The 27,069-nt window shown below is 63.1% G+C and overlaps 1 protein-coding gene and 2 non-coding genes across 4 annotated transcripts; 1 reads left to right on the top strand and 2 right to left on the bottom strand.

Moving 5' to 3' along the window:
* Window positions 1-22: 22 nt before the first annotated feature.
* On the bottom strand, window positions 23-24,787 carry PIK3C2B (phosphatidylinositol-4-phosphate 3-kinase catalytic subunit type 2 beta). Of its 2 annotated transcripts, XM_049832570.1 has the most exons (34): window positions 24,721-24,762; window positions 21,728-21,909; window positions 15,204-16,187; window positions 13,333-13,433; window positions 13,057-13,211; window positions 12,797-12,917; window positions 10,457-10,568; window positions 10,267-10,346; window positions 10,121-10,184; window positions 9,732-9,878; window positions 9,394-9,427; window positions 8,860-9,055; window positions 7,806-7,928; window positions 6,783-6,950; window positions 6,471-6,582; window positions 6,236-6,378; window positions 5,190-5,378; window positions 4,930-5,023; window positions 4,731-4,825; window positions 4,473-4,653; window positions 4,252-4,359; window positions 4,072-4,164; window positions 3,820-3,949; window positions 3,393-3,529; window positions 3,096-3,265; window positions 2,794-2,950; window positions 2,590-2,699; window positions 2,264-2,465; window positions 2,007-2,131; window positions 1,812-1,929; window positions 1,512-1,593; window positions 1,313-1,419; window positions 1,099-1,227; window positions 23-1,022 (listed from the first exon to the last, which is right to left on the bottom strand). In XM_049832570.1, exons 3-34 carry the CDS (start codon window positions 16,113-16,115, stop codon window positions 834-836), a joined length of 4,884 nt encoding a protein of 1,627 aa, XP_049688527.1. In that variant the 5' UTR covers window positions 16,116-16,187; window positions 21,728-21,909; window positions 24,721-24,762; the 3' UTR covers window positions 23-833. The 2 variants fall into 2 exon arrangements, with proteins under 2 accessions (XP_049688527.1, XP_049688529.1); XM_049832572.1 differs by lacking the exon at window positions 21,728-21,909 and having other exon boundaries at window positions 24,721-24,787.
* A 1,617-nt stretch (window positions 24,788-26,404) lies between these two features.
* Window positions 26,405-26,477, top strand: TRNAK-UUU (transfer RNA lysine (anticodon UUU)). Its single transcript has one exon. It is a non-coding gene; the product is annotated as a tRNA-Lys (tRNA).
* A 243-nt stretch (window positions 26,478-26,720) lies between these two features.
* TRNAK-UUU (transfer RNA lysine (anticodon UUU)) lies at window positions 26,721-26,793 on the bottom strand. The gene has a single exon. It is a non-coding gene; the product is annotated as a tRNA-Lys (tRNA).
* Between the last annotated feature and the right edge of the window lie 276 nt (window positions 26,794-27,069).

Raw genomic sequence — 27,069 nt, 5'->3', positions numbered from 1 at the left:
GCAGGGCCCACGCACCACCCCGTGCATTTAATCTCCTTTATTTTCACGCCACCATGTTACAGGCAGGAGGGTCTCGACCGCAGCACCGTGCCAACTCTAGCAGCCCCAGCCGCCGGCGGGGCCAGGCTGCTCCCCCCCCCCCCCCCCACCTCCCGCTAGATACAATATTTAAAACTTTTAATATAAAGGTTAAGTTCATTATTCTCGATCCTGAGAAACATTTTGTCCGTTTACGGAGCTCTCGCTGTAAACAAAGCACCACAGGCACCAAGCCCGCACCCTGGCACAGGCGTCCCCCGGCTCTGGGGCCGGATGGCAGACGAGGAGACGGATGTCCCCGCCGGCACGGGGATGGGAATGGGGGGCCGGTGGTCCCCTTCCCGTGGCGTCGCGGGAGGGGGGGGTCAGCCATACAACCCTGCCCCACCGCTCTCCTTTGGGAGCAAATTCCCCGGGATGGGAATTGCCCGGCTCCAGGCAGGCAGCTCCTGGCTGGAGATGTACCCGGGGCTCTGCGGGTACACGCACCCCCAGCCCACAGTGAACCTCCATGACGCCTCCCCTCTCCTCTCCGCCTCGGTGCCCGGCTGCACGCTACTCGTTATTAAAAAAAATTAAAATACAGATATCCCAAAGGAAGAAATACCCCCCTGAAACACCCCACCGGTCCTCCCTGCCCCTCCCTCCCCACGTTGCTCCCTTGACACAAGGTAAACTTAAAAAAGAAGACGCCTGCGGCAGCGCCCATAGGTGCCCGGTCCCTACAGGCACATCGCAGGGTGGGCAGAGCCGCGGCGGTGATGCCGTGGGTCCCCAGCCCCGGCGGTGGGACCTCAGAGGGTGCCGTGGCCGCGGGATCCCAGGGCGAACCAGCCCATCTTCTCCTGCGCCAGGTCGAGGTCCCGCAGGCGGATACCGACCTCCCCGAGGAGGATGTTTTCCCAGAAGCCTTCCTCGCTCAGCACGCTCAGGCGCAGCTCCCGCTGCTGCAGGTCCCCCCTGGGGATCCCGTCGTAGACCAGCTGCGGGGCAGAATGGGGCAGGACCTCAGCCACAGCACCCCCGGATCCCCCCTATCCCCATCCCCATCCCACATACCATCTCATTGTAGGTGGGGTTGCAGGTTTTTCGGGCCACTTTGGTTTTCCTCTTGGTTGTTTTTTGGGGGTCGGGCAGCAGGTAGGTCTTGACATAGGGGTCAGGGTCATTGCCATCCTGCAACGGTGGCTGTGGAGCAGAATGGGGGGGCACCCCATGAGCGCAGCAGTGGGGCAGACCCTCTCCCCGCTCCCACCGGGTGCCGCACACCTACCAGCCCCCTGATGTGCATCACCATGATGAAGAGCTTGTTGTTCTTGTAGGAGATGGAGAGCTTCACCTCTCCACCGACCTTCCCCACGGGCCGAGCCCACGTGGCATCTGGAGAGGAGAGGCGCAGGTGGGACAGGAGCCCCCCACCATCGCCCCACGCGGTTCCAGCCAGCTGCCAGCAGTGCCACCAGCCCCCCTACCTGCCGGCTTCGGGGTCGGGTTGGTGCCAGCCGCCTTCTCGTCCCGTGGCAGGGGGTGGAAGAAGGTGTAGATGAGGTCGCACTGCAGGGCAAGGTGATGGTGGTCACCATGTCCCCCACCATTCGGGACCGGTGCACGCGCCACTGCCACACGCACACAGTGCACACACCGATGCTTTATGCGGTGCATTGGCCCCCAAGCACTTTCCCACCTCGCCGGCATCACCAGCACTGTCCCCATCTCTCGGGAGGCAGAAGCCCCCCTCTGCCCTGCTGAGACCCACCCCCCTGGCTCCGCACCTCTGCCACTTCGGGGGCAGCATGGATGAGGTGCCAGATGTAGCCGTTCAACTCCTCCTTCCGCCGCTCGGCCACCGCTTCGCCCCGCGACCGTCCGATGACGAACCTGCTGGGGAAGCTGCAGGGACGGACGCTCAGCAAAGCCCGGGGGGCAGTGGGGAGCCCTGGGGGTCTTGCAGGGGTCTGGGGGGGTACCTGGGCAGCAGTGAGGAAGGGAAGAGGAGGCGCAGCTTGTTGTGGAGCTCCTGGAACTCCTCGAAGGTGCGCTGCACGAAGGCCACCTCGCCCGGGCTCTCCCGCTGCACCTTCACTATGTAGGTCTGCAGAGAGATGGGGCTGTGACATAGGATGGGGACCCCAAGGTGCCCCGACCCCATAGGGGGCCAGGGAGAAGCACTGGGACAGAACTGCTCGAGTTGTCCCTTTGTCTGTCCCCAACCATCCCCACTTACGTAGCCCTTGCTGGGGTTGAAGACCCTCTCGTGACGGCAGAGGAAGACGTCGTGGATCCGGCCGGACGTCTTGATGGTGTGCGTGCGGGGGGCGAAGGAGAGGGTCGGGCGGGCGTCAGAGCCCGTGAACTTCATCTGCGCCAGGTTGTGGATGAAGAAGTTGAGTTTGGTGGCCACGCTGCCCAGGCTGGACTCGATCAACCTGCAACGAGGCCACCACGTGCTCAGCACGGAGGAGCCCGTCAACGTGCCGAGCCAGAGCTGGTGTCTCCGTCCAAGGGCTCCCTCCATCTTCTCCTGCCCCATCACCCACCCGTGTCCTCTACCTGGTGAAGTAGGTGGTGGCATCGGCATCAGAGTCCTGTGGCCTCAGGGCATCGTAGACGTACTTGAGGTCCTCCAGGTCGGAGAGCTCAGGGATGCCACAGGACAGCATCTGGAAGGCAAGGCAGGGGGTGAGGGCAGGTGGCGGCAGGACGACCCCTCTGCCATGCCTGGGGGGCACGGGTGTGCTGCCCCCCGGCTCTCACCAGCCCCAGCAGGTTGAGGAAGAGGTGGGTGTGTTTGCGGATCAGGTTGTAGGCCTGGCAGCACAGGTCGACGAAGTCATGGAAGCGGCTGGAGGGCTTGTCCCCACCGTTGATGACGTACGCCATGTCCGAAGTGAAGACGAACGGTGCCCGGTCCCTGCGCCGGGGAGGGAGGGACAGAAAGTGAGCACGACTTGGGGGTCACCCACCACCAGGACGAGGAAAGGGGGCTTCGCCTGAGAAATCACCCTGCAGGTATGAGCCCAGGCAAGAGGGAAGGAGATGCTGGAAGTGTTTCTCACCTCTTGATGTTGCCAAACATCTGCGCATGGCCCAGGAACCTGCCAAAGTCGATGTGAAACATGTGGCCGGTGGTCTTGAGCATGATGTTGTCATTGTGCCGGTCGCAGATCCCCAGCACATAGGTGGCCACGCAGCAGCCAGCGCAGGAATAGATGAAGTTTTCCACAGCCTGGGAGGAGGGAGGGAGGGAAGGAGCAACAAGGTGTGGAGAAAGGCTGGACACGTTGGGAAGTGAGGGGTCTCGTCCCTGGAGAGGGGGGCACGAGGAGTGGGGACCCTGCCAGGCTCCTCCTCACCTTCTCGTACTCATCCTCCTCGGGGTTGTGTTTCTGCAGCCAGTCTGCCAATGGCCGGTCTTTGAAGGAGCCCGTCACGCCGTGTTCCACCTGGATTTTGCGTAGGGTCTCGGCGTTGGGGATCATCTCCACCATGCCTGGCAGCCGAGACAGCAGGGTGAGACCCATCCATCCCACCCGGGGGGCACTGAAACCCCAGCCCCCTTTGCCACCAACCCAGCCGCTCCCCAGCCATCACCGTTGAGTGACAGCCTGCAAAGCCATGTTCCTACAGATGGGCTGGTGGGATCAGACCCAAAGGTGGATCACGGCTACCCAGAGCAGCTCCTTTCTAGCCAAGTCCCAGGACCTCCTGTGCTGCCACCAGCCCAAGGGCATCGCAACCTGGGGCCCGATGCTGCCAGGGGATGCCCCGATGCCGGGTTACCTCGTCCACGGCCAGTGGAGAAGCAGCGGAAAATGACCATGCGCATGTCCAGCCCCTCCTGCACCCAGATCTTGTTCATGATCCGGATCATCTGCAGCGTCAGCATGTCCTGCCGCAGGTCATCACCGCACTGTGAGCCGGCAGGGAAGAGCCATCAGAGCCAGGGAGCGGCGGGGGCAAAGCTGAGCCAGCCCCAGGTGGACTGGGGCAGCCGTGCAGGAGGTTTGGGCATCGCCAGGAGGATGGGCTCACCTTGAAGATGACTCGGATGTTTTCCCCAAGGGGATCAACGTTCTGGAAGGAGAGCTTCAGGGGGACTGCGTTGGAGTTGAAATAGGAGCAGTCCTGCCACGGGGAGGAAGGCGAAGCCTGTCAGGGTGAGGCGGGTGTGGGCAGAGGAACCCCCCCGATGCCCCCGGCTCCAGCACTCACCCGGGGCACGATCCCCTTCACCAGCAGGCTGGGGCTGAGCGGCAGCCGGCACGACCCGTTGGCCTTGAAGAACTGCTTCACGTCCTCCAGCCCCTCGCGGAGGATGCCCTGTGGGGTTGGCATGCGATGGGGTGGGCATGCGATGGGGTGGGCATGGGATGGGGGGGCTGAGACACAGCCTGGCACCCCCCTGCACCCCTTTTCACCATTCCAACACCCACCTGGCGTGCGGATGGGGCAGCATCCCGCACTTGCTGGGCCAACCTGGCCAGCGTGCTGACGAGCAGGCACTGCCGGTCAAACTCTTCCCGCAGCCCCTTCCCGCAGCAGCAGAGCAGAGCTGCCAGGAGGTACTGGTAGCGGATGCTGAACTGGGAGTCCTTGAGGCCATCCTTCAGCAGCCTGCTCAGAGCAGGGGCAATGCAGGGTCAGGTGAGCCCCAGGGAACCCCCTGCCACTCCTGACCCCCCCAAACCCACCAGAAGAAGTAGTGAGTTATCTTCAGGTCACAGATCGCTCGCTTCATGAGGAAGCGCACCAGCGGGCTGTCCAGGTAGCACTCGTACTTCAGGGCCTGGAAAGGGGACATTTTTGGGGCACAACGGGACTGGCACGCGCCCCGTGCCGCATCCCAGTCCTGGCATGCACCCCATGCCGTGTCCCGGTCCCACCACACACCTGGACCAGCTGGGGCAGGTAGTCCAGCAGCTCGGTGTCGGAGATGGAGTCGATCCACTGCACGGCCGTCCTCCTCACCTCCTGGTCTGGGAACCTACAGCCAGGACAGGCGTCATGGAGACAGAATCCTCAGCAATGCCCCCCCCCCCCCGCCCCCGCCAAACCCCATTGCTACCGCTGCCCTCTCCCTGCCTGCACGGGGAGGGCAGCAGTGCCAGACCATGCATCCCTGCAGTACCCACAGCCCACCAGGAGCTTACGTGGCGTGGAGGAGGCCCAGGGCATCCTGGTGGCTCATGGAGGTCCACTGGCTGAGCAGGGCATAGATGTCGGGCAGGCAGGCCCACTCCCAGCTGGGCGCACTGGCCAGCAGCATGGGCAGGGCGCCGGGTGCTGAGTGGCAGTAGTAACGCTTCTCCCACAGCCGCTTGCGGTCGGCGTCCATCAGCCTACGGTAGCAGAGGGATGGAGGGGGCATGGCTCAGGTTCGGGGCAAGGGAGGGGATGGCGTGGATGGGCTGGCAGGTTTGGGATGTGGGATCCCTCTGTCCCTATCGTGTACGGTGCGTGGGACACCGATAAAGCCCTCCGAGCCCTCCCTGCTGCCCCACCATGGCCTTGCCCGTGAAAAATAAGAGTTGATGGAGAGCAGGATCCTGCCTGCATCCCCCCCCGCTGGCTGGGGCAAGCTCAGCAGACAGGTCTGCGTGGTGCTGCCGGATGCGGGGGGGGTCCCCACCATCTCCACACTGCACCCCATCACCCAAGGGGCAGCCAGGACCCGAGCACCCATGCGCGGGGGTTGACCGAGCTGCTGCAAGAATGGCCCTGGCTGTGCCCCTGCCCGAGGACCACCGAGCCAGCCGGGCCGGCTGTGCACCCCAGGCATTTTTTTGCAAGGAGCGTCAGCACTGTCCTGCGCAGTGGATCCCTGCGCAGCTGCCGATACTTGATCCTCCCGTTTATAGCCGGCGCTGGAGGACTCTGGCCAGCTCAGCCATACTGGGCTGGACGAGGGGCAGGACAGCTGTCCCCACTGGAGGGGACGTGGCTGGAGAGACCCTCCCCAGAGAGGGGCAGCCAGGGAGGGCAGAGCACAGAAGGACCGACGACAGGCAGCTATGGGCAGGCAGCTCTGCCAAATGCCAGGCTCCAGCCTCATCCCCAGCCGCTGGCAGCCAGAGGCAGGGTCAGACCCTCAGATACGCCCCTGTGCGTGCCGGGGCAGTGCTGGAGGTTTATCAACAGAGTCCCCCCCCGGCAGGGTGATGCCATCCCCTGCCCCCCCCTCCCCGGGGTTGCTTACCAGTAGAGTGATTTCTTTTGCATCGCCTCCCGCAGCTTGCACTGGTCCTCCTCCCCCAGGCTGCCGAACTCGTACTTGGGGCTGAATTCGGCCGCTGGTGGGCTGGTGAACTTCACCTCGAAGGCGGAGGTGGGGAAGTCAATCTGGGGCAGAGGCAGGGGATAAGTGGGGGCCACATGCAGGGCTTGGGAGGGGTGTGTGTCCCCGGAACCGCCCCCCCCCCCCCCGGACATACCTGCAGGATGACACTGTCGGGCTGGTTGAAGTTGGGGGCACTCGACCTGGCTCTGGAGTTGTCCTGGGTCGCCGGCCACAAGCCCAGGAGCTTTCGCCCACAGGTCAGGACCCTGGAGGAGGAGGATGGGTGAGATCCCAGCACTGGGGGCTACCCTGCCAGGGCAGGAGGGTGGCACCGCCGCAGTGATGCTGTCCCCACGCTTCACCAAGGCGCTGGGGACCCCGCGGTGCTGGGCACCCTCCTGTCCCACCCTGGGGATGCCGGCGCGGTCCCTTCACCGTGCCCGTTGTGGTGGGACACCCCACGTACTGCCTGAAGTTGAAGAGGGGGGTGGTCACCCAGCCCAGGGCCTCGGGGACCCGCCGCTGCTTGTTGGCGTCGGAGGAGCTCCCCGGGGGTGGGATGGGCACAGCGAAGAGCGTGACGCTGAGCAGCGTCTCCCGCGGCAGACGGTTCACCTGGACGGGGAAGCAGATCCTGCAAGAGAGCAGCCGGTGGCTCAGCCGTGCCGGGGACAGGCACCGCCAGCAATCCATGGCACCGGCCAGCCCCCCGCCTTGGGATGCCGAGCGTGCTCCAGGATAGCCCAGCCCAACAGTCGCCTTTGTTGCCGGCACTGGGGGTGCCATGTGCCCCCCCAGTGTGGGATGGAGGTCACGGGCAGCGGGGTTTGCGGAGAGCCAGCTACTTGTGTACCCCAGTCTTCTCCCAGCACCAGAGACTCCTGCTGCTCTCTGTCCCGGGAAGGTGACCGCGGGGCAGGGGGGCTGCCACGGAGGGCCCCCACCGCACACTGACCTCGTCCCACGGCCGGGGTGGGCTGCGTGGGACCCTGGGGCTGAGGCTCCTCTCCGATGCTCCCGGGGAGCCCAGGGTGGCAGCTACATCCCGCTCACGGGTGGGCACGGGAAGGGGATCGTTCCGCGGGGGGGACCGGCACAATTCCGCTCCCCGCCATCCCGCTGGCCGCTCGGCGCCTGTCCTTGGGGGGCATCGGCGCCTTCTAAAATTAGCCTGTCCCATCCCCACCTCCCCGGGCCACAGCGAATGCCAGGCGTGGCGAGGGCTTGGCACAGCCTCCCTGCCTGCTCCCAGGGCTATTTTTGGAGCAGATCCCCTTTCCTGGATGCAAACATGCAGGTCCTGGGAGGGCAGGGCTGGTACTGGGACTGGTGTTATTCTCAGGGATGACACAAGAGCTTGTGACAACAGAAAACTGGGGAGAGGCGCAGAGAGGAGCTGCTGGAGCAGGGGAGGAGGAGGAGAAGGTAACGTGGCTGGGTATGGCACCGGGACCCCCCTGCCCACCCCACAGCCGGAGCGCTGCCTTACTGCTGGTCCCATATGATGAGATGGAAGAGGTATTTGTAGACGTGGGCCTTCCTGGTGAGCAGGGGGCTGCACAGCTCCTTGCCACCATGGCTGAGGGAGCAGGAGAGGTAGAAATCTTCGTAGCTGCAAGGGGAACAGAGGAAGCCGTGAACCGGGGAGGGGGAAAGCTTTGCCTGGGGCAGGGGAGCCGGCAACCAGGAGTTCACCCCACCCTGGGGCAAACCCTGCACCAAGCGGGATGGGTGCTACCCCTCCGTGCCTTCCCCAGGCTGGGCTTGGGAAGGGGGCTGCGCCAGGGAGGGGGTGCAGAGCCGGGAGCCCCCATCCCCATATGCCATCGTGCATACCATCACATAGGGGGCTGCCGGGGAGGGGGGGGGGGGGGCCCTGCCATGTGGCAGGTGCCGAGCGACAATCCGGGGAGGGCTGCGGGGCGCCGGAGGTCAGGGGATGCCGGCATTTCCCAGGCTACCCGCTTTGTTCGGAGCCAGTCACCAAGGGGAATACATTAAGGACAGGACAAAGGCGAGGGGTCCCCGGCGGGGCGGCTGCTGCCGGCGCCGCTGCCTCGCACGCCCTCCCCACGAGGGGCTCCTGCCGTCCCCCCGCGCGGGGCCGAAAGCGGGTACGGGCACCGAGGCACCTAACAAAGGAGCACGCCGCTGATGTGGGGTGAGGGCAGCCTGGCCCTGCTGTACCGGGGCCATCTGTCACATCCCCCGGGGCGGCGGCGAGCCCGGGAGCGATGCTGCAGCCCTGGGGATTTGTGGGTTTGGGATGAGACGAGCGTGGCAGAGCTCGTCCCACCCAGAAGCTCTGGCATCAGCTGGCTGCAAGCATCCCGTCGAGCACCAGCATCCCCATTTTCCTGCCCTTTAGGAGGCTTGGGGTGGGTTAGCTCTTATTCCCTCCCATGCCTGGTGAATATCTGGGACAGGGACACACTCCTCAGGCACCCAGGGGAGGGATAGCCCTGCTACGGGGTGTTTAACGTGGATGTGAGCCCCAGGACGGGCAGGGAGAGGCTGAGTGAGGTCCAGGTGGCTGCCCTTACCTGGCAGCCCAGGTGATGGGGATGCGGTGCGTGGCGTAGACGGTGAAGGAGAGCGGGCAGGAGAGCAGGCGAGCCTCCTGCACCACGCCGTGCTCCCGGCTCCCGTGCACGGCCGTCTGGAAGTCGGCGTTGAAGGTGCTGCAGTAGAGCTCAACCAGGTTGAGGATGGCGGCTGTCAGGCTCTCCACGATCCTCTCTGAAGGGGAGGTGGGAGAGGGGTGAGACGGGGCAGCTGCTGGTCCCGCTGCCCCCCGCGGTGTCCCTCTGGGCTGGGGTCAGGATGCTGGAGGGACCCTGGGGGCTGGATCGTGGCCAGGTCTCCCCCAGGACAAAGAGGGTGAGAGGGAGAATTTCAGGCTTCCCATTTTACTGCGTTCATTGGGAGGAACAACAGCCATCGCCTCCAGAAACCCTCTTTTCTTAACCAGAACAGTTTCAAACACATTTTTGGCCATAATAATTGAGGGGGAGGGGTTTGGAGATTAAAAGCACTAAGAACTTGAGCCCAGAAGGGGAGGAGGAGAACAGAAATACCTCGATTTTCCCTCTTGGCCAGAACATTTGGATCCTGTTGAGGAAAAAAAGAAAGAAACCACAAGAGCAACATCAGAATCAGCCCCGCGCTGTCGGCGGGGAACAGCTCGCCAAGCCAGCCGCTTTACGTAACCAGCCCAGGCTCTTCGGCTGCCGGAGCAGGCAGCACGGCCAGGCAGCTGCCTGCTCCCAGCTATTGAGGAATTTTCCACGTGGTGTAGCAGGAGGAAGGAGGGAAAGAAGTCAGATGTGAAAATGTGCTTCCCCTCTGCGCCTCCCGGCCGAGCCCCCCGGTCCCGCACCCCACAGGGACCAGCCCCCCAGCACCCATCACTCACCTTCTGGATTTTGGGCTGCATGCGGGAGGGGCAGGGGGGCATCTGGTTGAGGGCTGCCGTGATCTCCTGGGACTCCACGGCAGCCAGGGCGTTGCAGATGGCCATGACCGACTGGATCACCCGTTCCGCCTTCAGTGGGAAGTCTCCCTGGAGGGCAGAGGCAGGCTGACGTGGGACCCCCGGGCAGCCGAGGGGGCAGGGGCTGCTCCCTGCAGCCCACATGCCATGCACTCGGAGGTGCATCAGCCCGTGCCTCAGTTTCCCCTACCTTCATGGCCTTTCCCCTTCCCTGATGCACCCTTAGAGCCCCATAATGAAAAGGGGAAAGAGTCTGCAGCAAATGAGGCAAGGTGGCCCCAAAAATGCCCCTCTCCATCCCTGGTGCTTACCTCGGCTGCCAGGAAAGCATCCACCTCATTGTGGAAGGTGTCGAAAAGGAGACTCAGGGCCTGCCTAGGGGACAGAGAACAGAGCTCAGCCCCGGCCAGGCGGGCATCTGGCATGGGGGGGCCGGTCCTGCCACGTCCCCCTCTACCTGCTGATGGTCTGCTTGATGGGTCTCTCCTGCAGGTGGATGTAATGGTTGAGGGTGGAGGGGCTCTGGTCATCGTTCGCCTGGAAATGGAGAGATGCTGTGCTTAAGTAGCTTGGCCACTCACGGCTGCTCCCGCAGCAGGGTGATTGTAAGGGTATCCCCGTGCCGCCCCCCACACCCGGGCACCCACCGTCCGGGCCAGGTCGCTGCGCACCCCCTTCCTCTTCATCAGCTGCAGGCGGATGTCGATGTCAAATTTCCTGCAGTGCTGGATGTACTCGTGGCTGCCCAGCACGTGTTTGCTGCAGGGATAGAGACCGCACGCTGAGCCCGCGGCCCCTCTCCATCCCACACGATGCCCCAAAATTCAACCCGGGATGCCCCATCCCAACACCCCACAGCCAGCCAGCGTTGGCCGGGGCTCGGCTGGGGCCGCCTCGCCTGCAAACGGACTTCTGCGGCACCGCGTCTCTTGCACTAGGAAACCCAAAGAATAAGGTATTGTTTTCCCTCCTTCCCCTGCACCCTCCAAAAAGCCATGCCCGGCCCAGCCGGCGCGACGGAGCCGGGAGCGGGTGCGGAGGAGCCTGTCGTGCCTGGACCTGCCTGCCAACGCGTGGGAAGCAGAGCGTGGACCTGAGGATGCTCTGGCTGACAGCAGGACCAGGGCGAGCCCCGGAGCAGGGAACGACAGCCTGGTCCCACCATACCCACCGGCATGGCAAGCCCCACCAGAGCGGGACCCACATAGCCCGCTTTCTTTGCCGGCTGCGGGGGAGAATGAGCCGATTCAGCCCTGGCTGGCACGGCAGAGCCATGGGCACGGTGCCGAGGGGGTGTGGGAGGCTGCAGGCAGGACGGAGCTGCTATGGCAGGATGAAGTGGGGAGGGGGTTGGGAGAAGCACCCCCAGAGGCTCACGATGCTGCAGGGGACGGGGACACGGGGTCCGATCGGCACGTGGCCACCGGTGCCGTGTCCTGCCCCACGGCCAGGATGGGGGGAGAGGGCACGTGGGGAAGGTGCTGCGGGGAGCCTTGCCCGCAGCCAGCTGCACAGGCAGCAATGCACCCATGGGGCCGGCATCCTGAGCACCCCTGCCTGGTCCTGCCTTCCCCCATGCCCTGCAAAAGCAAACGGGCAGCAAGTGACAGCGGCTCAGGCCGGTTTGCAGAGCTCAAGGGCCCGACCGGCTCCGCAGGGAGGGTTTTGGCACTTCCAGCATCCTCTCTGCTGCGGGAAGATGTGGAAAGAAAAGATCGGCGACAAAAGGGCTTTATGTCCCAGGGCTTTCTCAAAGGTCCTTTGGGGGCCCCGGGAGATACGGCAGTGCCTGCCCGCGCTGGCTCCTGGGGAAACGCTCGCCAGGGACTGTCCCGCTTCGTGCCCGGGATGCCGTTCCCTGCCAAAAAGGCAGGAGGTTCACCCCTTTGGGAAATGCCCTCCAAGCTGGCTGAATCCGTCGTACAGCTGGGTGCTCCCTGGCAGCCCCAAGCCACCCACAGCAGAGGTTTGCTGTAGGGAAATGCTGCTGTACACATGGCTAGTTAACAGCTTGCACCCCTGCTGTGTGCAAACACACACGTGCACACGTGTACACGTGCATACACGCGCACACACGTGCACCGGGCTGCTTGGCAGCACAAGGGCTCAGCACCGATGGGAATAACCCCTTCGGATGGCCGTGCCAGGCAGCCAGGAGCAGAGCCTGGGCTCCGCTCGGGTGCCGCGCAGGCTCTCCCGGGCTAAGCAATTCCCAGCCGTCCCTTTAGGGCCTAAACCAGCAGCTCCTGGAGGCCGTGGCAAAGCTCCCGCAGATTTCCCGCGGCAGGGCCAGGCCCAGGGCAGCTTTCCAGCAGAAGGAGCCGGCTGGCTGCACCGAGCCGCCAGGAAGGACGGCATGTGCCTGTGCACGCATGGCTGCTGCATCTTCCTCTGCTGAGAGCTCTCCTGGGCTCAGACCCCAAAATCCCTATGGAAATGCAGCCTTCCTCCAGGAAAGGCAGCAAGACAGGGAGGGCAGGAGGGATCTGTGCAGGTCTTAGTCCCCATCACCCATCCCTGGCTCTGCAGCCAAGGGAGCCCACTGCAGCCCTGATGCTCCCACGCATCCCACAGCCACTCTTCCCCAACACATCCCTTTTCCACCTTCTCCTGCGATTTAAACAGCAGGCTTGGAGAAGCCGGGCTCTGCCACTCCACTCGGTGACATGACATGTCTGTTATTAATACTCCTCCAAAGAGCTTTTTTGGCAGCTCCCTGGTTTTCAAGCCTTTCTCCAGGCGCGCAGGGGTCAGCATGACAGATACCCTGCCACCGGGAAAGATGCTCCCAACATGTTGCTTTTGGCAAGAGCATCGCTGCAGCTTAGGAGACAAGAACCAGAGAGGAGAGGCTCCCGCTGTGCACGCCGGGATCAGCCCTGACCATCCATCACACCCGGCCGAGGCTACGCACGGGGCGAGCATGGCCGAGCACGTGAGCCCTGGGATGCCTGGGTTGTGTCGTGTGCCCCCCCCTCAATACTCACTTCTGCAGGAACTCCTCCAAGCCGCAGATCTTGAGGACAAAGTCCTCGACGTCAATAGTGTGCAGCTCGTCGTGTGTGTAGCACAGTGCCTGGTAGATGAGCAGGTCCACGGTGGAGGAGCCTGCGAAGAGAAGGGACAACACTGTGAGCCCCAGGGATGGTGGGACCCCCCCCCCCCCCCCCCAGAGCCTTCACCTGGGGGTTGCTGGGGTTCCCCCCCCCCAATTGCTGCAAGCGGCTGCGCGGCGTGGGACACTTACAGTCGCAGGTGAAGGTGAGAGGCTCCCGCAGGCTGTCACACACCACCGTCACCTTCAGGCTGACGCCGTGGCCCAGCTGCTCGGGGCTGAGGTTGACGGCACTCCACACCAAGCCGGTGAGGGAATAGTCCTTGGTGCTGTAGCCGGACCGCAGCCTGCGGAGGCAGGGACAGGTCAGAGATGCTGCCCTGCTTTGGGTTTTGCCCCACCTCCCAAAAAACCACCTGTTTTGGGGCATTTTGCAGTGGGATGCTCCAGCCTTGGCTGGGTACTCACACATCCAGCATGTGGCAGAAAGCAGCCACCTCCTCATCCCGCTCCTCGGAGACTTCAAAGAGCTCGTAGCCGTTGGCGAAGGAGTGCGGCCGGGGGGCAACCTACGGGGCAGAGCACCAGCCCATCAGCCAGCTGCAGCGTCCTGGGGGGCTCCAGCCCACCGCCCACCTGGGACGGGGTTTGCCGGATCCTCCCGATAAAGAGTATTGGGCACCGAGAGCCGTTGCTCGCCCTGGCATTGCTGCAGCTGGGGGTAAGGCAGCTCTGCAGCAGCACGGGGGGGGGAAACCATGGTCCAGCACAGGAGGGGTTTGGGCAAGGCGGGCACCAGCCGCAGGATGCATCACCCACGTCTGCACCAGCACCTTCCCCACAGCTGGGAGAAGGGAGACCTAAGGTCTTGCTGCCCCCAGCTCCCTGCCCACAAAACTGGCCATTTCCAGGCTGTTTCCAAAAGACCCAGCGGGGCAATTCCCCAGTGAGACAAGGGATGGGCAGAGATGGAGCCGAGGATGCCCGTGGGATGGGCAGGGACTGTCCCCAGGCCACCAGAGTGCTGCAGCAGAGCCCGTGCCGGTGCCCGTGCCCGTGCCCGTGCCCAGCCCCACATGCCGCCCTCCTGCCGCGGTGCCGGGGCAGGCGGCACTGCCGTGCCAGGCTCCCCCCCGCGCGTGGGGGTCCCTGGGCCTCCATTGCTCTTTTGCAGCGAACAATGGCCCCACTGTCAGAGCAATTAACCCAGCCAACAGCTAAAGGGAGGCAGAGAAAGGCAGAGAACACAGCAACCGCTAAAGACAATTTTAATGCTCTTTTATAATTAGTTTCTGGCACTAAGAAAGCCGGGAGTGACTTACGTAGCCCCTGCTGGCGGTCCCCGGCTGCATCCCTCGCTCCCCGTGGAGGGGGGACCCTGCGAGGAAGGCAACTTCTCCCGTTATTTATCTCCTCCTCTTGCCAGAGGCGGGATGAGCCGCACCAGAGCCGGGGCTCTGCCCCTCCAACAGGCACCCAGTTGGGGACAGGGGGCCTGGGAGCCCCGGGAGAGAGACAGCGGCAGTGCCAGCAGCCCCCCCAACACCTCTGTGCACAGAGAGGAGTATCCCGCTCGCTGCTCGACGGAGGGAAGAAGGGAGCTGGGATCGGAAAGGACGTTGCGAGCCGAACAGGAAAGCGATCGCCCGGCTTTCGGGAGGAGACTCCCGGCTCTTTCCGGAGGATCTTGTGATATTTCATGAGTCGACGGGACACAAATCCGCCGCAAACCACCTGCAGCACGGCATCCGGAGACGGTGCGTGCTTGCAACCCCGGCGCAGCAGCTCCAGGGTGCTCGTGTGCTATGCCAGCCCTGGATCCGGGCACTGCCTGTGCCCTCCTGCGGGCACCGCGTTTCGGCTGTTGGGGTCTGGGCAGTGTTTGGGGACCAGCAGTGTCTGGGCACGAGGGTGCGGAGAGGAGGCAGCGCTCGGATGGCAGCGCATGGAGCATCCCGCCTGCTCGGCAGCAGCGGGATGATGACCGGGTGGGACTTGCCCCTCTGCTTGGCTTCCCGGCCCCGGTTCACCCACCCCAGAGGATTTTGACCATGGCTGCATGATCCTGCACCCCTCGGGGAGCTGTGCAACCTGGAAAGGTCTTAATAACCCCCAGGGACGGAGTCTCAGCACACGGATGCCTCTGACAGTGATGCAAACAAGACTCTGAGGAGCCCCGGTGTCAGGACAAATCAAACCAACCCGGAGCGAAGGAAAGGCAGCAAAGCCGCAGGCGCCCGTGCCCCCATTTGCATCCCGTTTTTGGGTTCCCAGCTCTCCCCAGCACCTTGGCTCCATCCCAGCCCCACTTCCAAGGCAGGAAGAGAAAAGCTTCTTACCGGGTCGACGGAGATCCTGCGGTTCTTGTTCGGTGCCAGATTTTTCCGGTTGCCGAAACGGGAGACGTACGTCCGCGGGGGGACCTGGGGGGGCATGGTCTTGCTCCTTGCCACCGGCTTGCCGCTCGATTCCTTCTCAAAGATGCTCCTGCCCTCCTTCCAGCCACGGGCAGCTTCCCGCAGCACCTCCGACTCGTAGGTGGACTTCAGGTTGAGGCAGGTGATGGCATCGTTGATGCCGCCGTAGTCGGCGATGCCGTAGGGGTCCTCCTCAGAGATGCGGCGGCCGAGCAGCTTGCCGTGAGCCCGCTCGTGGGCCGCTGAGAACATATTGATGTCCCTGGGCTGGGGTCCTTTGGAAGATGGGGGGGACCCCTTTCCCGAGCGCTGGGTGCCCTCGGGGGAGCTCCAGAGAGAGTTCCGGGGGGGCAGCGGGGGCGGCGAAAGCTTTTTGGGGGAGGTGCCCCCGCCGTCGTGGGGCGAGGTGCCATTGAGGGGCTCTCCGAGGAAGTCTCCCCCTGACCCCTCGAAGATGTAGAGATAGTCCCCAGCCAGGGGTCCCTTCAGCCAGGGCTGGGGGTCCGGCCGGGGGGGGCTGGGGCCGGGGGGAGGTCCGGGCGCGGGGGGACCCTCGGGTGCCAACGGGACGTTGTAGCTGAGCGTGGGGTCGGAACCGGAGAGGCCACGTGCCGCTTTGATGCCGGCACAGCCATTCCTCTCGGCGGGATCGTCCCAGGAGATGAGGGGCCGGTCTCCCCGCTGCTTGGCCCGGTTCTCCTCCTTGTCCTGCCGCAAGCGGGAGAGCGCGTCGTACTCCATCTGCAGCGCCTCTGCCAGCGCCAGCTCCTTTCGGCTGATGCCCACCGATTCCAGGGACTTCCAGTGCTCCCCATTGCCGCGCGTGGCGGACATCTCTCCGGGGACCAGGACTTCTTCCTCCTGGGCTCAGGGGTCAGGAGAAAGGCATGCTGCACCGCCGGCCACCTGGGCGGAGGAGAAAGGCAAGGGTTAATGGCTGGGGCAGGCTACAAGGAGGAAGGTTGGCTAAGGAGGGTCAGGCTGGCAGTGCTGGTGGTACAGCCCTTCCTCTCTGCGATGGAAAAAAGGAAACGTTTAGGGGCTCAGCAATGAGATGGGTTAAATAAAGATTGTGCTGCTGCTGCTGCCCGCCCCCCCAGGACCCCACGGCCACCAGTCAGGCAGGGCTGGTTGGCCCCACAGCAGCTGCTGGGGCTATTGCTGGAGCCCGACGTATTTCCCCGAGGACAAAATAAGACGCAGAGAGGGGAGGGCAGCGGGGCCAGCGCCTGCAGCTGGGGCTGACTCAACCTGCAACCTCGCTGCCGTGAGGAGCCTGCCCCGGCATGGGCTTCACCCTGGTGTTGATGCTCCAGTGGCATGGCTAGGACATGGCTCTGAGCCCCCCTGCTAGTCTTGGGGCCATCACAGCGTTGAAAAACAGACAGCCTCTGCCAGAAAAACTAGGGCTTTTTGAAGCAGAAAGGAAAAAATGAGAGAGAAGGGCAAGGATGGGACGAGACAGGGCACTGCCTGGCAGCACGCTGCTCTCTTCCCATCTCGGGGCTACGGCATCCCGTCCCCCAAAACCCCGTTTCAGCAGATGGAACCGTGCATGGACCGGGACAGCCGGGAGCACCCGCTTCTCACCAGCTCCTGCTGCTATTCCCCAGCACTAACAAGCCTGGGCTGCTTCAGCGAGCAAGAAAGAGGGCACGGCGATGGGCATCCAGGCATCACGCTCAGGTCTAAGAACCACCGGGAGCCCCAGCCCCCTCGAACGGCCCCGCGGGTCCCTCCGAGCCTCCCCGAAGCACTTGGCGCTCCAAACCCAGCTACTTTGCAGCATTTAGCTGTGCGAGCCGAGAGGCGAAACAGCCGGACTGGAAAACCGCTCCCTGGCCCTTGACCAAAACCCACGGAGGGCGGTGACCGCAGAGAGGGGGCTTTGCTCTGCCCGGCCAGTGCCGTGCTCCCTGGGGAAGGATGTTTCACCTCCTCTTCCCTTCCTATCAAAATAAACAACAAAGTGGATGTTAAACAGAAGAGTGGAGCGAGCCCGAAGCCCCTGGAGACGGCCGGCACTTGAAATCTCTAGAGCCGAGAGGCAGCTGAGTGTTTTCGGGCTACGGCCAGGGCTGGCTCACGAGCCTCAGCACGGGGAGGACACGGGACCTCGGCTGCCACCCAGGGCTCTCTCCTCTGCCCCACACCACTCGCTCTGCACCACACAGGGCTCTGGCTGATGCTCTGATTTCAGACGAAAGGGTGCAACTGCCCCTTCCTGGTGATTGCAAGCGTTTTTGCTGGAAGGCGCTGCGGGCATGGCTGAACCTGAGGACCTTCCTTCAGTGCCCGCGCCCTTGCAGAGCAGGAAAGCCCTTAAGGTGCAGGAGTGGGGAGAGGACTGGCAGACCCCGCCGCTGCCTACTCTGACCCCCAGTGATGGAGGAGCCCATCAGGCACGACATATCCCCCCCACATCCCACCCCATGGCATGGGGCAACCACCTCCAGCCTGGGCTATGCCAGTGACCACCCTCCTCCAGTACCCAGCACCCAGAAGAGCATCACCATCGTCACCAGGCTGGTCCCCGCCGTCCCCTCCCAGCCCGGTTGCTGATTATCACCCACGGCAGCCCCCCCAGACACGTCACCCCCTCGCCACCCGCAAAAGGGCCGTCCTGACCCTGGGACCAGATGGTTGCTAATTAGCCCAGCCCAGGCTTCGCCTGCTGCAAACGCATTTCCCGCAAACGAGGCGGGTTCGACCCCCTCGCCGGCACGGGTCCCCTCTTGGTCCCCCAACACCAGGCTGGCTGGGCACCTCACTCAACCAGCTTTTTTGTGCATTCGAAGTGGAAAAATGGCTTTGCTGGGGGACACAGGCTGGAAGTGTTCCCTTCCCCAGCATTTTGGTCCCTGCTGGCAGCCGTGGGCTTTTCCTGGAAAAATAGAAATCCCAAAAGCTGGCAGTCCTGGGCTTCTGGAAGCGGAACAAAGAAAATCTGCTTTTAACCCAAAAGCAATAAAATCAAACCGATTTTTGTGGCTGACAAAGCCACAAACCCATTCTCATCTCCAAGAGAAGCATCTGCATCTTGCTGACATTTTGAGCAGAGAAACGATCCCGCCTGGTTAAGCCGAGGCTCCCGCACGTGTCGGTGGGATGCAGCCAGACCCGCACCGGGGCACCAACAGCAAATGTGGTCCTACCTCTGCCATGAGCTGGGCAGGCACTGGCAGAGCAGCTGGGACACAGGGATGGGGATGGGGGGAGGCAGGCTCAGCCTGCGCTGGGCACAGCAACACCACGGAGAACAGCCGGAGAAAAGCCACGCAGGAGGGGGCTGCGTGCAACCCGGGGGACGTCACCTCAGCTGGGGACGCCACGAGCATCCCTGAGCAGGCTGCTCGGCCCCTTCCCTCCCGAGCTGGCACCGCAGCCAGACTGAGGGGATACAAATCCATGTGGAAGAGCCCCAAACTCTCCCAGTCACCCTCCAAGTCCTCAGCCAGGGGCAGGACTGATGCTCAACCAGCAGCCCAGCGATGCTGCCGGCCCCTGCTCCTGGGGGTTTGTTGAGAGGCCACTCGCGTTTCCACCAAATGCCTCTTTTCCCCCAGCAGCTTGTTATAAAAATTACCCGGGACTGCGAGCTGTGGGTTAGGTCTCAGAACGGGAGCTCCCGAGGAGGGAGCTGAATTCCAGAGGAGCAGACAAAAGCGGATTTTTCCCTCTTTAAAATACTACTACTAATAACATAGGGATAATTTTCTGACTTTAAATTTCCTGGCATTTGCCACGGTCACGTCAGCCTCAGGAGACCCATCCAGCTTGGGATCCCACCTTTCAGAGAAACGCTTCGCTGTGCTGAGTTACTGTGGCTGCAGCACAGGGCTCGGCTGGAGGCACACAGGAGGGAAAACCACTTGTCCACTGGAAACCCTTTGCCCTAAGCCCCAAATGATGGTTTATCACAATTTTCTTCACAGTTTGCACCAGCACGGCCCCGTAAGGGAGACTGCAGCCTTGCAGGAGCCACGCACAGGCATCGCATCCCTTGTGTAACCCACCAGCAGTCCCTGCTCTGCTCTGCTCTGTGCGGCCCCATCAGCAGAGCGCAGGGACATTTCCCCATCGATGCCCTGCCCAGGTGCGCGAAGCCAACCTCCTCTCAGGGACAGCCCTCGAGAACATCAGTGCTGAGACCAAAGGGCAGCAAAACCAGCTCCAAATCCTCTTTCGGGAACCTCTTGCATTTTTAAATGCGATTTCAGAGCATCTGCTGGTTGCAGCACGATCCCTTGTCCGGACCTCTTGCATTATTAAACATGATTTCAGAGCATCTGCTGGTTGCAGCATGATCCCTTGTCCAGCTCCCAGTGTGGGCACCCTGCCTGCCAGCCTGGCCAACACCCCCTGGGTTCTGCACACCCTGGGCCACCCTCCCGGGATGGGAAGGAAAGGGAGGCTTGGGGTGAGGCTTTCATGCCTGCATGCTGGCAGATCCCACAGAGTTTATTTCTCAAATACCAGAACAGTTGGATCCACCCAGGAGCAGCCCAGCCTGATGGCAGTCGTCAAATCCTCCCTGCCGAGGGCTGAGGGGCTCCGTTAGCCCCCTCAAAATCCCTCCACGGCAGCCAGTCCTGCTCTGCGGTTGCTCTTGGGGACTGCCTTTCTGCAGGGCTTTGGGGCAGAGGATGCACGGGCTCCCCATAGGGCTGTCCCTGACCCCACAACCCAGCACCAGTGGGACAGGGAGGGACGATCCCAGCCCTTGTGCAAAGAGCTGAGCATCAGACTGGGAGGAGGGTGAGGAGGACTGGGGCAGGCTGGGGAAGACCCGGGGAGAGCTCAGCGCTGCCTGTAGCCCACTCCTGCTCCTGGCAGCTAAGCAGCACCTGCTCGGTGCGGGGAGGGACGAGGGAAGCCGAGCAGAAAATCGTCCTACGGCATCCCACGGCTGAGCAAACGCCGCAGCCAGCCCCGTCTCCCGACGTGCCTGGGGACGGGAGCCTGGGTCAGAACCGTTGCAGCCGGAGTGGGGCTCGCTGCGTGTGTCCCCCCCCGGGCTCTCCCCATCCCTCCCTTCCCCCTCGCAGGCAGCTGCGTTGGGAGCAGATCGAAACGTCCGAAGCATCTGGGAAGACATCAAACATCTGAGGGCGAGGAAGCAAAGCAAGCCCCAGAGGGGCACCTCCCCGGGGTGTGGGAGCCGGGGATGGAGGTTATGCCTATCAGGGGAGACAATTCACACCCATTTATAATCCAGGGGAGGGAGGAGCGGCCGTGAGAAGGATAAAGCACCAGCCTTCACCTCTGGGGCTGCGGGTCCATCCATCCATCCTGCTGCTCCCCCTGAACAGGGCGAGCCGCTGCGTTCCCAGCCGCCGGAGCAGCCCCTGCCTGGTTAGGAGGATGGCGGGGGCTTCCCTGCCTTGGGGACACGGAACCCGCTCCTGGCTGCGTCCCCAGCCACATGCCATCGCTCCCGCTGCGAGTCACAGCACATCGCGGGGTGACAAAGCTCCCCGGGTGTACTGGATCCCGGGGCCACCCTCCAGCAGCGGGGATGCTCCTACATCTGCGAGGCAGAGCCAGCTCCTCATCCCATGCAGCTCATGGCATGGGGGGGGGGCAGTTTCCCAGGGCCTCCCACCAGCTCCAGCACCCCCAGAGCAGGCGGGACCCAGCTCCCCCTGCTCCAGAAGAAACTCTCTGGTCTCAACTCTCCTCTTTGCCTCCAAAACAGGAGGGAAATGGGGCCTTTTGGGACCTCCTGTGCAACATCATGATCAAGGAAAGCCCTTTGGGTGGGTCTCCAGGTGATGTTTCCACACAGGAAAAATCCAGGATTTTCATCCCAGTTTGGAACCAGAGCTCCAGAAGAGGAACCTGGTCTTAAAGGTCGTTGAAAAAATGAAACTGAAACCCTGAGCATTTCATTTCTGGAGCCACACTCAGCACTGCTGAAACACCACCCATCAACCCAAAACCCAGTAAAACCAACGCTCTGGAAGCGCTCGCAGCGAAAACGGCACGATTCCCCCCAAAAAACCAATCCCAGCAGACATTTTCAGGCAACTCTATTTGTATTCCCCAGTTTGCAGACAAAAAAACGAACTCCAAAAGCCGAGGGGCTGCGCTCCCAGGAGTTTCCAGAGGGGGTTTGGAGCTGGCTCCCCCCACCAGGAACTGTTGCCAGCATTTCTTGGCAGGATGGTAGGAAGGGCTCAAAGCTGCTTCCCATCCCCTGGGCTCCAGCCCCACTTCACCCCCCAGGAGCCACCCTCACCGCGGGCTGGGCACGAAGGACACAGCTCCTTCCGTGCACCCCAAAGCATCCCATTGCCAGGGCAGATCTGCAGCACTTGCCACTGCAACGCAGAGACCTGCAGGATCCAGCCAGTTTGTTATGTGCAGCAAAATAAAACCAGGCGGCTGCTGTCCTGCAGACGCCGGGCTGAGCAAATGCCTTGAAAACAGCCAGTGCCACTCACTTCCAACCTGTTGCCTTACGGCAGGAGGAGTTTCTTCCTCTTCAAGCCGATAGGTCTCCTATTAATAGCAGAGCAAAGTCCAGTCTGGTCCTAGCTCTCTGGAGGAGGCAGGATGTGAAGCTGGCTGATGCCAAAGGCTCTTCCATCATTTTTCTACGTATTTCCACCCTCGGGAGGAAATCCTGCCCTAGGAAGATGGGTTGAGGTTTAGGATGGGAAGCCCCTGAATTGGGGCAGCTGAAGGAGGGAGCGCTGCAGAGGCATCACCCAGAGCCCTGCATGGCAGGAGCCGAGTCCACGATGGGGACAGCGGAGGGGACAATGGGATGTCCCAGCCAGGCGTGGGGCAGGAGGCAGCGTGGGTGGGGGGATGTCAGAGTCCCCCTTTGCAGCGAGGTGCGACAGCCACATGCTCGGCTGCACAGGAGATGCTGAACCTCACCCAGCACCTGCAAAGCAATAGGGGAGCGGGGACGAGCGAGGGTGGGACCCTTCCGCAAAGCCACCCACCGCTGCATCCACCCCGGTGTTCCCACGTGGCAGCTCTGGGCCCCACGGCAGCTCCGATGACGGGGCCAAGACACCCCAAGCCTCCGCCTGCTCCCTGGCCCTGGGGCACACCCGCGGTGGGACTTTCCAAATTACTCAACCCTCGCTTCTCCAGCACCCAGCACCTATCCCCAGGGCCAGGTTTTCTCGGTGCTCAGCCTCCCCGGGGGATGCCGGCGGTCAGGCTCTTCCCTGCGTCGTCGCAGCTCTGGCACTCGGCTCCTATGCAAATCTCGGCTTCTCGGCTTCCTCTGCGGCGAGCGCCCGGCACGGCATGGCTGGCTGTGCGATGGCACGGGTGTACGTGCACCCAGCTGCGCACCGGCCCACCGGCAGCGATCCTGCGTGCGCAGCCTGCACGGGTGGCTCAGCTAGGCAAGGAGAAGCTGGAGCCTTATATATGCCCAGGACAACTGAGCAACGTAAAGCACAGAACCTCCCCGGCCTCGGTGCTCCTCGCTGCACCAGCACCCAGGGGAAAAGTCCTGCCTGCACGGCAGAGCTGGGATGGGCTGGCAAGAAGCAGGATGCTGCCCTCCCTGCCTGCGCTGCCCTCTGCCCCGCAGCCCAGCGGTCTGGGTGAGCCCCAAGGGACGGATCCTGCCGCTGTGATTGCAGCTGTATCCATGCCACATGCTCCGCAGGGCTGTTCCCTGCTACCACGGGGCTCTCCCTGACCCAGATGCTCCCGCAGCCCAACTGGCAGGGTGCACGGAGGACGTGCAGAAGCCGGGGTGCATCCCCTGCCCACAGCACCCTGTCGGGGTGCAAAGGGCCTGGCTGGCCCCACGCCGCCACGCTGCATGCCAGAGCCAGCCCAGTCTGCAACGGGAACCGTTGTCCTCTTACGCTGCTCAGCCCTGCTCTGCCAGCAGGATTTACGTGCCGTGGCCACAGAGAGCCACAGCCCAAGGACACACCACAGACACAAGCCGGACACGGGCAGCTCTTCCAGAGCACCCGACACGCAGGGAAACACCTCACTTGGAACACAGCTGTGGATGCTGCCGCTGCTACAACCCCGGTGGTCCATCCCCACGGCTCAGGACCGCAGGACCCCCAGCCTCGCCAGCACCCTGGCCTCGCAACCACCTTCCCTGCCCCGCAGCCCCGGGTGCCGGCGTGCACCAGCTGCACGCACATCCTTGGTGCGCATCCAGCAACGCACACACGGAGCACCTACTTACATTGCAAGCATGCAGGGAGGGTTGGCGCCCGGCTGCCTGGCTGCTGGGCTGGAAAGGCAGCTCCTTTCGGCTCCCGGCAGCGGCGCGGATCCTCTCCTCGACCTCGTTTCGCTTGGTATTTAGGAGGGTGCTCCCGAGGCAAGGTGGGTCGGGCACCTCGCCGGGGCGGTTAGCCTGGGAGAGCCGGGTGCCCCATTTGGCAGGCAGGTTTCCCTCACCCCACAGCTCCCTGCTACCCTGTCCTTCCCACTTTGGGAGGAAAACATTGATTTTTCTTGATCGCACTGGTGCTAGTTCCCCCCGGCCCAGATCCTGTGAACAGTTACGTTCGTGCTTGGCCTTATACACATGAATAGCTGTGGTTAAGTCAATATATCTCCTTTGCTTAGGGGTAATAGCTCACATATCTCTAGAGTTTACTGCTAAATACACGCATGAGCATTTCTGCAAGTTCAGGATCCACCGTACCGCAGGAGCAGAGGGAGCATCGCAGCTCGCTGCAGCAAGCCCAGCATCCTCAGAAAGTGCTTTCTGCCCCCATGCACCGTACCTAAAGCCCACGCCTGCACGGTGGCTTTGGTGGGACGAGCTGACCCTTCCCGGCCACACACGAGTGCTGGCTTGTCCCTGTCCCTGTCCCTATCCCTATCCCTATCCCGGCCCGGGGGGACCCCGACACGATGGGAAAGGGCAGAAACCTCAGCCCTGCCTCTCTACTTTGCAGCCGGGCAACTTTGCAATTTGACGGGGACCGTTTCATTGTTCTCCTCGTAAAAATAACCCAACTTTCCGCTCTTCCCCGCCCCCCCCCCCCCGGCCCCCCCGACGCTGCATTTCAAGAGCCCGGTCCCGCACCATGCCCTGGGGGTTCAGCGCCCGGGACACCCCCACCACCCCCCCCCCCCCACCCCCGGGGGCGGTTTTAGGGTTCTCAGTCTTGGAAAAAACCCACAAGGCTGGGCTGGAGCTTTCGAGCAGCGCTGGGGAAACGACTCACAGCAACCCCGTGCGCGACCCGATGAAGCTCCCAGATTTCCTCCCAGGAGGTGAAATCATTTATATTTATATATATAAAAATGATGATTTTTTTTTTTATTATTATTTTTTTTTAAGGGGATAAAACCCGGAACGACCCGTTCATTGGAGGAGCCGGCCTGCTCCCACCACCCGTGCGTGTGTCTCCCCCAGCACCCTCCGTATCTCCCCCCCCCCCCCTCCCCTCCCCTCCCCTCAATTCCCCCCGGGGCGCAGCTCTACCTGCTCCGAGCGGGCTGCGGCGGCGGCGGCGGCGGCCGGGCCGGGCTGGGGCCGGGCGGCGGCGGGGCCGCGCCGCGGCGGCGGCGGCGGGAGGAGGGAGGGGAGGGGACGGGAGGGGAAGGGAAGGGAAAAGGGAGGGAGCACGACGGCAACGGCGGACAATGGAGGGGCGCAGTGCGGAGCGGGGCCATCTCCCGGCGGCCCGCCGCATTACACGGGGCCGGGGAGGGGAGGGGGGGACGGATACACACGGGGGTGGTCCCCGTCGAGCTCGCGGTGTTTCTCGGCTTTCCCTTCTACATGTCACCGGGAGTCTTCCAGCTCTCCCCTGGGATGCTCTTCTCCTCCAGCCCGCATCTCCTCCCCGTATCGCCCCCCGCTCCGCAGCCGGCAGGGCTTGGGGGGTGGGCGATAAACCGCTCCGGTGACTAGTCCTGGCCGCAGCGCCGGTCCCCCTCCACCTCCCCAAAACGCTGCTGCCCCATCTTCGGGGGCATCTCTGGGGTCCCCATCAGCACCCACCTCCCACTGCTTCCCACTGGACTAGTACCTCCAGGGCTGCTGGTGCTCCTGTGTACCCCTCTGAGGAGCTGCAAGGAGGGTGCTGAGACACCCCACAGCACCCTACTGGGACTGGGGTGCCCGTGCTGGTCCCCAGAGCCCCCTCCTATCCCCCCCCAGGTTGGTGGGGACACGCTCCCACCCGCAGCAGCCAGCCCCTGAGCTTGGGGGAGAGCAAGGGCAGAAGCACGTTGTGGACAACAGATGTGCTGGAGCCATCGCAGCGGTAGCTGTAATTTGTTTTTGCAGGCAGCTGGCCCTGCCAGGCTTTCGCAGACAGGGGTAATATTCACCTCCGAAACCCCAGCGCCCCGCCGGAGAGCCACGAGCCGCGCTGGGAGGGCCGCGGGTCACAGCCCGTGGTTTGGGTTTAGCGGTGACAGCCTCCCTGCTTCCCCGAAGATCCCCAGGAGATGGGAGGATGGAAGTTGTTGGTTGCAGGATTGACCATGCCGTGTGAGGGGTAAGCTGGGACTCGGGGGTCCCCTGGTGCGGCTGGGGACCCCCCCAGGCCCCCATCTCCCCCCAGGCCTTGATGGAAAAATGGCCCCAATTAGCACCACGTCTGCCCGCAAAACCCCATGGGCTGCACCCACCCTCCGATGTGAATCGTCACCCACGGCGTGGGGATGAGCTGCAAGCGGGGCTGGGGGTCGGCTGGAGAAATCCCACGAATTAACACACCCCAGTATCCCCTGTCCTGGGACGCATTATTCCCCGTCCTTCTCTTCCCATTTTTCCTAATCCCCTTTGAAACAGCCCAGGTTTCTCCAGCGCTGCCCTCCTAGCCGCATATTGAGCTTTACTGCGGGGAAGTTGGGGGGGAAGAGGACCCCCCCCCGGCCCGTAGTGGGGGACCCTCCTCTGCAGGGCACCCCCCCTTCGCAGGGCACCCCCTGCCCCACAGCCCATGCTGCACCTACGGTAAGAATAAGGTGCAGGATCAGCCCGTGCTGGTGTATTTGTATTCCACGCTGCGCGATAACCGTGGCGTTAACGAGCTGGCCGGCGGGTGGCCGTGGGGGTGGGGGCTGTAGTGGGGGAGGGACAGGCAGGGGGGTGCAGGCAGCAGTGCAGCTCGCGGGTAGCGCGATGTACAGGCAGAGCAAGCAGCAGCATCAGAGCCCGGATAGCTCAGTCGGTAGAGCATCAGACTTTTAATCTGAGGGTCCAGGGTTCAAGTCCCTGTTCGGGCGATATAAAGTTTTTTTTTTTTTCTTCTTTTTTCCCCTTCCCCACCCCTTTCTCTGGAGTATTGTTTTTTTCCGCTCAAAAACCTGTTGCACCCGCGACAGGAGCGGCTTTTCCCGCCGCGGGGGGTCCCAGCTGCGCCCCCGGACAAACCTAGCAGGGAAAGAAAAAAACCCAAAACCAACCGACCAACCGAAAAAAAAAAAGCAATAGAAGATTGGAGCAGGAGAAAAGAAAAAAACTCTTTTCGCCCGAACAGGGACTTGAACCCTGGACCCTCAGATTAAAAGTCTGATGCTCTACCGACTGAGCTATCCGGGCTCTGCCAGCGTTGCTCCCGGGCCGTTACTATCAGCGCAAGCGAGCGTGCGGGGGGGGGGGGACGACACACGGACGGACCCGCACCGAACTGGGGGGGGCTTGTACCGGGCCAGGGGGGCTTGTACCGGGCTGGGGGCGCTTGTACCGGGCCGATTGGGGGGCTACACAGCCTTGTTCAGGCTGGGTGGAAGGAGGTATGGGAGGGCTTGCGTTGGGCTGGAGGAGGGGGTGCTGCTCTGTACCTTATTAAGCGGTGCCGGCGTGGGGGGGGGTTGC

This window comes from Accipiter gentilis, chromosome 29, assembly GCF_929443795.1.
Source record: "Accipiter gentilis chromosome 29, bAccGen1.1, whole genome shotgun sequence".
Lineage (NCBI taxonomy): Eukaryota > Metazoa > Chordata > Aves > Accipitriformes > Accipitridae > Astur > Astur gentilis.
Note: the sequence above shows the minus strand (reverse complement) of the source record. Positions and strands in the feature narration are given on the sequence as shown.